Below are 11,480 nucleotides of genomic sequence, written 5' to 3'. Positions count from 1 at the left end.
AAAAGGAAAAGGGAAAAAAAAAGGTGGCATTACAATCAGGAGCTTTCTTGGTTTTGTCCTAGAGACAGGGACTGCAGCAACCACCTTGCATCTTTGTCTAGTTATTTTAGCTTGTGCGTGCAGAGGGGAAGAAAAAAAAAAAAGGCTGAAAATTATTCAGGCATAATGCAATAGACATAAAGAGAGACAAAAAGAGAGAGGAAGAGAAAGAGAGGGGAAGAGGGAGAGAGAGGGAGGGAGAGAGGAAACAGACCAAGAGAGGGAGAGGGGGCTGTCAGTGCAGATAAATCTGCATATGGAAATCAGGGTTATCCTGGGTACAGTTTTATTTAACCATGATGTACTGTTTTTTTAATTAGACAGGAATTTAAAGAAGGAAGTGAGGGATTCTTAGAGACACAGGAGCAAATGAAGCATTTTTAATCGCAGGAGAGTTTTCAGACCAAGCTGTAGCAGCAAAAGCAAAACTTTTTATAGCAACTTTCTTGTTAGAAAAAAAAAAAAAAGTTTCATACACTGCTGCTGATTTACACCCCAAAAAAACCCCAGGCAAAACTGGAAGAGGATTTTGAAATGAAATCAAACCAAGGCAATCCAAAATAACACAATAATTTTTTTAAAAGCTGCAGAGGCTGCTAGGTGCACAGTAAGCATTTTAAGCTAAATTATGACAGGCACAGGTTTTAGGACTTTCTCTCTGGCACCTATTCAGTGGTGGCTGTTGCGCCTAATGAAGGCGATTCAGTAAATGAAAGGAGCGATACCCTGCTTGAATTTCAATTGTATTAAACACCACTTCCCATGCTTGATGAGCATTGCTTGTGTCTGGAGATGGGACCAGATGTGGGACGGCTGGATCACAGTCTGTGAGGCATCAGAACATCTCAGGAACCTCTTGCCCACGGCTGTGAGGGAGCATGATGAGAGAACCAAGGCGGCTGAGGAGGGGAAGGAAAACGAGGTTCAGGCAGAGGCTGGACGAGAAGGAAACCAAGGAAAGGTTGTGGACAGTTGAAGTACAAGATTAAAAAGCAGCAACCTGACCCGGGACACATAATAGCAGTGAGGCGATGCTGGCACTCAGGTGAAAGGTGGCCCTGCCCGACTTGTGTCAGCTGGCCGGGCCAGGGGCACAGGCGAGGCAGAGAGAACAGGGGTTTCCGCAGCTCGGAGGGGAGCCGCGGGAGTGCTGGGGAGTGCGAGCGGCTCCCACGGAATCCCACCTAAATTCCAAGAAGCGGGCGAGTAAGAAGCACATCGGGAACTAACAGCGACATGCGGCCGCAGGGCGGGTGAGAGGAGGGTGGGAGAGCAATGGGCAGAACCCAGGGTCAGGCGGGAGTTCACACCGATGGGAGCGCAGCGGGACCTGCGAGCAGGCGGCCATTCGGGACTCCCCCAGCCAGCAGCGCAGCCCTACAGCGGCCGGCAAAGGCCCAGGGGCAGAGGAGACACGCAGCGCCAGGGTGGGGCGGGGCCACGAACGCGGAGGGGATCGCGCGGAGCTTCGCCCTGACGCGGCGGGCGGGAGCAGGGAGGGGCCGCACGGCGCGGGGCGGGGCGGGGCCTGCACGGGGAGGGGCGGGGCGGCGGGGTCAGAAAGGGAGAGTGAAACCCGAACCAGAACGTGGCGGGGAAACCAGAGGAGGGGCGAGCGGCGAGCGGCGGCGGAAGGAGGAGCGGCTGCTGGCCAATGGGCGCCGCGGCGCCTGCGCAGCGCTGAGGTGACGCTGGAGCGCGGGACGTACGGAAGGGTGTCCGGAGGAGGAAGCGGAACGGGGAGCCCGGCAGTGAGCAGGTAACTCCCGCTTTTCCTTCCTCCGGCCCGACTCTTCATATAAGCAGAAGCTTCGCCCCAACGCCCCGCTTCGCCCCCAACCTTTCTGCAGGGAAGCGTCTCTGGGCCACAGGTGTTATGGGAGTTGGTCATGTCAGATCCCGGCAGGGGCGCTGTATGGTGTCCATGTCTCTGTGCTCTGGGTAATGCTCCTGGCAGTTCTTTTTTTGTTTTGTTTTGCAGCTCCCGCCCGTTGTTTTGGAGCTGGGAAGTTTTTCTCAACTTGGGCTTGTTTGGAAGGTTGTGGTACTTTAAGTCAGTAACTCCTTTCGTTTGCTTAGGGGTGCAATAGATAAATACCGAACAGACATAATGTCCATAAAGAGCTGCCCTTTTTGTACTTTTCTTTTCTCCTCAGGTTTTCTGTCGTGCCGGGGAGTTCTTAATATTTGAAATTGAACAGAGTTTTCTTAGGAAGTCTTCTTATTCTCATTTAGGGCATGACTTTTATCTGTTTTATTTCTGCGTTCCCATTCATACCAACACACCTAAACAAAGGGTTCTGCTATAACCTGGCGCACTTTCACTTGTGAGTTGCCTCTACTGCTGCATGGTTAACTGCACCGCAGGAATGTGAATAGATGGATTAAAGCAGGAGAGAACTTCTTTTTTTTCCCCTTGAGCTCATTTTTCCGTTCAGTTTATGCATTATCAATTTCTAGCCATGATGCTTTCAAGACAGTATGAAAAACTGCCAGTATTGAAATGGAAACTTCATTTAGCATTAATAGTTTTAATTATATTGTTTGCGTAGTATTGTAGAGCTCTGTGGTACCTATTGCTTAGTTCTATTCTTTCAGTGTGTTGTATTATATATTAATTCACTAGTGTTAAGTATACACTGAACTTCTTGTGGACATGATCTTCCTTTTCCTTCTCTTTTTTGATATTCCTGGCAAGTCAGGCTTTTTAAATAGAAAATTCCAACTTGAGCGATGTCAGAATCATTTTCTGAGCTTTGAAACTGTGGCATTTTAGGGGTATGTAATTATCATGTGGGGTGTATTTACTGCTTCTTAGGGATTTGAGCTGTAATATTTAGGTCCTGCACAACTGGGAGCCTGTAATGCATGAATTATTTTCATTGCGTAGCTACCCTGGTCAGTAAATGAGGTGTTGCTGAAAGTAGCTCACCCATGCCTTGTAATGCATTTCTGCCTCTTATTTTACCCTTGTCCTAGTCTTACCTCGTGGTTACTCAATTTAGAGAGACAAACTAGAAGAAAATGAACCTATTTTGTTTTTTATAGGGTTAGCTTTTCACTGATGTGAGTCCCAGAACTGGTTGTGATGGAGAAAGATGAAGTTGCACAAAGCAGCAGAATTGTGTGGGAGGGCATAAGACCATGAATGCCTTTTTTGGTGATATCATTGTTTGATGTTACAGTTAGTCAGATCTGTGTCCTTACTTGAGCTGAAGGATTATAGGGAGTTGTGGCAATGAAAAAGTTATGTGAAGAAACATTAGGAATGTTTTCTAATTAATCTCTTTATTTTCCAGATCAGGTGGAAACAATGGACGATGACTTTGCGGCTTCCTCCACACCTCCATTTCTCACTGAAAGCTTGGAGATGGCAATGGAAGTGGAGAATGGGAACTCAAAGTTGTCTTGTTTTTCCTGTGCTTTTGACAACCAAAATGTTGGGAGAAGCTTCTCTGCAGAGTCTTATTTAGCAAGTGGGTCTCTTAAGAGGTATGGGGGATTTTTGAGTTGCAAATATAATATGCTTCTCAGATGTGCTTTTCTCTGGTGTTTGATGCCTTTGAATGCTGACATTGTTTCCAAATCAGTTTGTTCTTAAGTTCTTGTGATCCCAAGATCAACCTGGTGGTGTGCCAAAGCAGGAAGGGCAACTGTGTTCATAAGCTGCTTTGAAAAATGTTCTGGGTCAAATTCTGAGCTTTATGAACTTACTCTAAGGTATTGTGAAGGACCTGTTACAGGCATGGTAAGACAATTCAAAACTAGCATGTTAGGCAACAGCATCCAAGACCTCTTAAATTTGAGGAGGATGTAACACTGTTTTTTCCAGTTATATGCTCTACTTGATGCTGGCCCTTTCTCTCTTTTCCGTGTGATAGAAATCAACTTACTCTGTCCAGGTTCCCCAGATTGCTGTTCTCTGTAGCTTCTTATAGCGTCTTTCTCAAAGCTCTATGTTTTTTTGCATTCTGGATTTAAGGTTCACGAGTCACATGTATGACAAGTAAGTATTTTCCACGAGATTCTAAAATGTTATTTTGGTTTAGTTAATATCTTCTTTACTGTCTGTGATCCATCCATCTTAGTTTTCTGTGCACTTTGCTGATCCTTCAGGGGTTGATTTGTTTTTCCTACAAAAGCTTAATCTTTGTCTGTCCTCCTAACAAGCCTCGTATTTTTTTGTTGTTACTTTGGGATTTTTTTTCACCTTCTGTGCTGGTTTGGTTGAAAATGGGTTAATTTCCTTCAGGCAGTTAGAAACCTTTCTTTTTCATAGCTAGCATACTCATTATTTGGACTTAGTTTGAGAACAAGCAGGTAACACCCCAGCACAGAGCTAATGTTTTTAATTGCTCTGGTCTGAGAGCCAAGGACATTCTGAGTGCTCTGCCAATAGGTTTCCAGTAGAGATTAAAGAGAAACACACTTATGTATTTTCCAATTGGACAAGCCAATCTATAGAAAAGCTGATTAATGATACTTTTCCTTTGACAACAGATTACAGATGTTTTTGAGAGTTTTGTATATCCTTGGAGCTTTGTTGGTATTGCCAGGTTTGCTGAATATGTGTCAGTTCATGGTAGTGATGAGAGAGATGAGATTAAATAGGAGGATTGCATCTATTTGAACTCCTGAGACTTACATTGTACCTGCTCAAGCCTCAGGAACAGGCATGGCTGCTCACCCCAAACAGGGGAAGGCAGCAAAGGCAGCTCCAGCTACTACATAGAGCAAAGCTGCCAAGGTTGCTACCTCCCTGACCAGAGACACCACTGTTTCTCCAGCCTCAAAGACTGACAAGGCAGCTATTGCACCTGCCCACACTGACCACTGCTGCTGCTGCAACCACAACAGCCACTGTAATTATGCCAATGCCAGTGACAGTCATTTAGACTCTGGAAATAAATCAAGAGATGCTAAGCCCATGTCAGTATCACTTGCCAGTTTTAAGTCACAAGAAAGACTAGTCATGTTGCAGGTGATTGCAAAGGGGCATCATCAACATGAGGCATCCTCATCAAGACAAGGAGAAGAGGAAGTGACCACTTGATCCTTTTCTACAAGGAGCTGAGTGATATGTGAAAAGACTTGAGTTCCTCATGAAGGCCAGAATGTTGTAATCTGGCTGCTATGATGCTGGAATAATGAAGCTGATGGTCTGGAACTACAAGGCAGGGAAGCCATGCAGCTAGGATTTCTGTCAAGGGATGCCACCCTTGATTGGGCAATTTCAAGAGAAAAACAACTCCTCCACCCTCTGGAGTTGACTCCTGACAGCCATGAAGGTTTCCCTTCAAGGAAGATGTTATATGTAAACCAGGGAAATGGAATACAATGGAGAGAGGTATCCAGTTTCTGAGAGAATTAGCTGTGCGAGAGACCATCTATTTTGATCCAAACAGCCAAGAGAGGACAGATCCAGATAGAATCCTTCATACATGACTTATGTGGTGCTGGTTTGTACAAAGCTCATCACCAGCATATGCTAAGTTATTGGCATCAATGACCTGGACAGCTGCAGCTCAACAAAACATTGCTGCAGTGATTAAGTAGCTTTGGGACTTTGAGGACAGCCTTACTAGCTCTCTATGGGCTCGTGTCTCAATGGTGGATAATCTGTGTGAAAAATCTGACAACTTGTTTGAAAAGCTGTTGCAAGAAATCAAAGCACTCAGAGAAGACAAGTTCCATTCGCGACCTGTACAAACCTGTGTTTCAGCTATTAGGAGAAGGCATTTCTAATCCCAAGAGAGAAGACAGGAGAAGTATACAAAGAGAGGCACGCTGTGTTTTTTCCTGCGTGACCAGGGAGAAAACATGATGAGATGGAATGGAAGACCTAGCTCAGAACTTCAGGAACAAGTATGTGAGTTAAAAGGAAAAACTCCTAGGAAAATGGCTGCTCCAGTTTCCAGAAGGGGTAGAAGAGATTCTGATTCTCTTGAAGGAACCTTTACTTCTTACCCAGAGACCATGCATTACACGAATTAGAGGTGCCCTGCCTCCAGCCAGGCAGAGGAAAGGGACAACAGAGTTTACTGGACTGTGCAGGTATGATGGCCTGGTACAACAGATCTCCAGGAGTACAAAGCTTTGGTGGACACTGGTACTCAATGCATGATAATCCCCTCAAACTATAAAGGAACACAATCCATCAGTATTTCTGGAGTGACTGGGGGATCCCAGGAACTGACTGTAGTAGAAGCTGAAATGAGCCTAACTGGGAAAAACTATCAAAAGCATCCCGTTGTAACTGGCCTAGATGCTCCGTGCATCCTTAGCATAGACTACCTCAAGAGACGGTATTTTAAGGACCCAAAAGAGTATTGGTGGGCATTTGGCATAGCAGCTGTGAACACTGAGAATATTCAAAAGTTATCTACTTTGCCTGGTCTCTCAGAGGACCCTTCTGTAGTAGGACTGCTGATGGTTGATGACCAGCAGGTGCCAGTCACTACCACAATGGTGCATCGCTGGCAATATTGCACCAATTGAGACTCTTTGATTCCTATCCGGAAGTTGATTTGTTAACTGGAGAGCCAGGGTGTGATCAGTAAGACTCACTCACGTTTTAACAGCCCAATTTGGCCAGTGTGTAAGTCTAGCGAAGAGTGGAGACTAACAGTAGACTATTGTGGCCTGAATGAAGTTGCACCACCATTGAGTGCTGCTACATGTTTGAACTGCAATTTGAACTGGAGTCAAAGACAGCTCAGTGGTATGCCACAATTGACGTTGCTAGTGCGTTTTTCTCTATTCCTTTAGCAGCAGAGTGCAGGCCTCAGTTTGCTTTCGCCTGGAGGGGCATCCGGTACATGTGGAATCACTTGCGCTGGGGTGGAAACACAGCCCTACTATCTGCCATGGACTGACCTAAACCACACTGGAACAAGGTAAAGCTCCAGAACACTTGCAATATATTGATGGCATCATCGTATGGGGCAACACAATGAAAGAAGTCTTCGAGAAACATTAGAGAATAATTCAGATTCTTTTGAATGCCAGTTTTGCCATAAAATGAAGCAGGATCAAGGAAGCTGCACGAGAGATCCAGTTCTTACGAATAAAATGGCAAGATGGGCATCATCAGATCCCAATGGATGTGATCAACAAAATTGCAGCTATGTTTCCAACTACTAATAAAAAGGAGACACAGACTTTCTTGGGTGTTGTAGGTTTTTGGAGAAAGCATATTCCTGATTGCAGCCAGATTGTGAGCCCTCTCTATCAAGTGATTCGGAAAAGGAACAATTTTGAGTGGGGCCCTGAACAACCACAAGCCGTTGAACAAATTAAGTGTGAGAGAACTCAGGTGCTGTGGCCCTTGGACCAGTTTGGACTGGACTAGATGTTAAAATGTGCTCTACACTGCAGCTGGAGATAATGGCCCTACCTGGAGTCTCTGGTAGAAAGCATCAGGAGAAACTCGAGGTCAGCCCTTATGTTTTTGGAGTCAAGGATACAAAGGATCTGAGGCCAACTATACTCCAACTGAAAAGGAGATACTAGCAGCATATGAAGGTGTTTGAGCTGCTTCAGAAGTGATTGGTACTGAAGCACAGCTTCTCCTAGCACCTCAACTGCTGGTGCTGGACTGGGTGTTCAAAGCTAAGGTTCCCTCTATGCATCATTCAATCGATGCTATATGGAGTAAGTGGATTGCACTGACCACCGAACGAGCTCAGATTGGGAGTCCCAATCACCCAGGGATATTAGAAGTGATTACAGACTGGCCAGAAAGTAAAGACTTTGGGATGTCGCCAGATGATGAGGAAGTAACACGTGCTAAAGAAGCACTGCTGGATAATAAACTAGCAGAGACTGAAAAGCAGCATGCACTGTTCACAGATGGATCCTGCTGTCTTGTAAGTAAACATCGGAGGTAGAAAGCTGCTGTGTGGAGTCCCACACAACAAGTCACAGAAGCCACTGAAGGACAAAGTGAATCAAGTCAATTTGCAGAAGTGAAAGCCATCCCGCTGGCTTTGGACATTGCTGAACAAGAGAAGTGGCCAATACTTTATCTCTGCACTGTCTCATGGATGGTGGCAAATGACTTGTGGGGGTGGTTACAACAAAGGAAGAGAAGCAACTGGCAGTGCAGAGGTAAACGCATTTGGGCTGCCATGCTGTGGCAAGGCATTGCTGCTCGGCTAGAGAGCCTGCCTGTGAAAGTTCGTCATGTAGATGCTCATGTGCCTAAAATTGGAGCCACTGAGGAACATCAAAACAACCAGCAAGCAGGTCGCGCCCATGATGCTTTGGGCCATCAAGGAGGGGATGCAACATATAAATGGCCTCGTGATCGACGGGTGGAGTTGACTATGGACCCTATTTCACAGGTTATCTGTGAATCTGACACATGCGCTGAAATCAAACAAGCCAAACTGTTAAAGTCTGTATGGTATGGGGGGCGATGGTTAAAATGTAAGTATGGAGAGGCTTGGCAGATTGATTATATTATACTTCCACAAACACATCAAGGTAAGTGCTATGTGCTTACAGTGGTGGAAGCAACCACCAGATGGCTGGAAACATATGCCGTTCCCCATGCTACAGCCCAGAATACTACTTGGGCCTTGAAAAGCAAGTCCTTTGGTGACATGGCACACCAGAAAGAATTGAGTCAGATTATGGGACTCATTTCAAAAACAGCCTTACAGACAATTGGGCCAAAGAGCATGGTATTGAGTGGGTATATCACATTCCATATTATGGACCAGTCTCTGGGAAAACTGAAAGGTACAGTGGTTTGTTAAAAACATCACTAAAGGTAATGGGTGGCAAAACCTTTAAAAACTGGGATTCACATTTAGCAAAAGCCACTTGGTTGCTCAACACTAGAGGATCAGTCAATCAAGCTGGACCTGCCAAATCAGAAGTTCTACGTACCACGGAAGGAGATTAAGTCCCTGTAGTACACATGAAAAATATGTTAGGAAAGGCAGTCTAGGTTACCCCTGCCTCAGGCAAAGGCAAACCCATTCGTGGGATTGTTTTTGCCCAAGGACCTGGCAGCACTTGGTGGGTAATGCTGAAGGATGGAGGAGTTTGATGTATACCTCAAGGGGATTTGATTTTAGGCGAGAATATTCAATATTGAACTGCATGATATTAATTGTTACATGTACGCAGGTTTCCCAGATCACTACAGCCATGATAATACTGTTATCCTGTCGTTTGTTCACCTTGTCTACTTGGATTGTAAATTATTGAAAAAGCCTGCATGCAGGGACTCCTTTGTCTTCATTATCTAGAACTGGATTTAATTGCTAAAGGCTTCAAAAGAGACCAATATTTAGTCAGTTACCAGGTGAACTACAGATGTTGTGGGAGATTGAGCCAATTGTTCAGCAGATGCTCCTTTTGCCTCTGAGAACTGAATTGTTAGTAGTGTATAGTTCAAAAGAACATGAATTTGGTGTGTAATATAATGAAAACTAATGCTTGTCCAGTATGTTTTTTTTTAAATTTTTTAAAGTACCAGTATTTCTAATTCCTTAGTGAATTCAGCTTCATCTATGCTGAAGTATTTTGTTAAACTGTTTGGGAAAATGCTGAAATAATTTATTTTGATGTCTTTATTATTATAAAGCTTGCTGTGATTTTTTTAAAAGCACATGAATGAAATATTTTTATATTTGCACAATTAGTAATATTTTAAATATATATATATATATATGTCTGATTTTCTCCTCTTTGTGTAATATAAAAATTCTGAGGTTTTGTTTTGGTTTTTTTAGCCAGAGCAAAGGGTAGCCATAAGCTAGTGTTAGTCAAAGTTATAATAAAGTCACAGTTTTGTGACCTTCATCAGTTTACCTACCTAAAAGTGTGCTTTTATCAATGTGCTCTATATAATTATTATTAAATACATATAAAGGAGCCAATTTAAGTTCTAGCATTAATTATTAAGCACGTAGTGTACCCCGAGCCAGATTCCAAACATAGAGTTGCAGTGGAGCATGTTATTGAACGTAGCAGCCTCTTCTGTTGAGGACAGTCTGTATGTTATGTCTCAGCCTCTTTGTAAGGATGAAGATGTTGCAAGGTGGTAGCTTGTTAATTTTTATTTGTTTCTAAAATATAATGTGCCCTGTGACTATATAATGTTTTTATGCTCTTGAAGTTGAGTTGACATATTTTATGTACTATACACTGCTATAAAAGGTAAAACCTTCTGTCTTTTGAGAGCAGTGCTACTTCTTCCTATCTATAGTATACATGTTGCTTATACGTTGATAAAATATTAGTGATACATAAGGCAGCTGTAGATACTGTATTCTATAAGTTTATAACTGGGGAATGAATGAATATTGTTGGCTCTATTTTACAGGGTTTTGCTGAGATTAGATCCTTCTCCGAATGACTATGAAGATGATGTAGTGGAAATGTTTGGCTTTCAGTGGGTTACTGAAATGGCATTAGTTGAATCCTGTGAATTTCTCTTTGGATTACTAAGGTATGATAACATTAGTGTATTTTATAATTAATCCACTGCTGTAATTATACCCACATCAAGAATGTAACAAACTTCTGAAATTTTTGATATTAAAATCATAAAAGACTGTGAGCTGTGCAGTGCATCCAAAAAGATTATGTTGTCTATCTAAAACTGCAGTAAGTGATGGATAAGACACAGACAGAATTATGGATAAAAGTAAATTTTGTGTCACAGATTTTTTTTTTTTATATTATACAACTTAAGCTTCTAAGCAGTGTGGTGCATATCTTAGTAATCACTAGATAAAAATTGATAAATATAGTTTTTATAATAGTAGTGTGATAAATTGTGGAGGCTCTAGGTTCAGAATATATTAATAAACTGTATAAGATTTCCTTGAATGAGATTGTGCTACCCGTATAATTAAGGTTGCCTTATGAAGATTTTTAAGACTTTTTTTTTGTGCATATAGAAAAGTGGAGGTTAAAAATCAAGTACTTTAAATGCTGGATGTAGTACTTTCTTCAATTGTTCGGATTAGGGTAGCTTCAGCAATCTCTTCAGATACAGTTACTCAGTGTTTGACGAATTCAGTGTAGATGTTTAATCTGGTCAATGCAAATACACAGATCACTGATAATCCTCTTTGCTCCTGATAATCCTCAGGATGTACAGCACATACAGAGAGTGAATGGGAGAAGAGCTTTTGTATGATTCCACAAATACATGTGATATATTCCATCATTCCTTTGATTGTAGCGGATTTCTCCATCCCTTTAGGGTATGACCAAGGGCGTGATGTGAAACAGCATTAATAGTGTCTGGCTTATTGAAACATGATGACATAGATGACAGGAGGTGTATTAAAACCAGTATTATTTAGCTTTGCTTGTTTGATGCAAGCTTTGACTTCAGTATGATGAAAAAAAAAGATCTGATTATGAAGGAGATAAGAGAACTTGGTTAAAAGAAACACTGTATTCCTTTCAGCATT

At 42.9% G+C, this 11,480-nt stretch overlaps 1 protein-coding gene across 1 annotated transcript in view; it reads left to right on the top strand.

Annotated features, from left to right (window-relative positions):
* Positions 1-3,352: 3,352 nt before the first annotated feature.
* MMS22L (MMS22 like, DNA repair protein) overlaps positions 3,353-11,480 on the top strand; it is a gene marked incomplete at both ends in the record, with an annotated part of 93,962 nt that continues 85,834 nt past the window's right edge. Inside the window, 2 exons of the mRNA XM_080341404.1 lie at positions 3,353-3,531; positions 10,379-10,504. Of these exons, the coding sequence (XP_080197530.1) occupies positions 3,353-3,531; positions 10,379-10,504 (305 nt within the window). The remainder of the gene's footprint in view (positions 3,532-10,378; positions 10,505-11,480) is intronic.

Source organism: Nesoenas mayeri (genome assembly GCF_963082525.1).
Source record: "Nesoenas mayeri genome assembly, chromosome: 3".
Classification (NCBI taxonomy): domain Eukaryota; kingdom Metazoa; phylum Chordata; class Aves; order Columbiformes; family Columbidae; genus Nesoenas; species Nesoenas mayeri.
The sequence above is the reverse complement of the archived record's forward strand: the minus strand, read 5'-3'. Positions and strand labels throughout refer to the sequence as shown.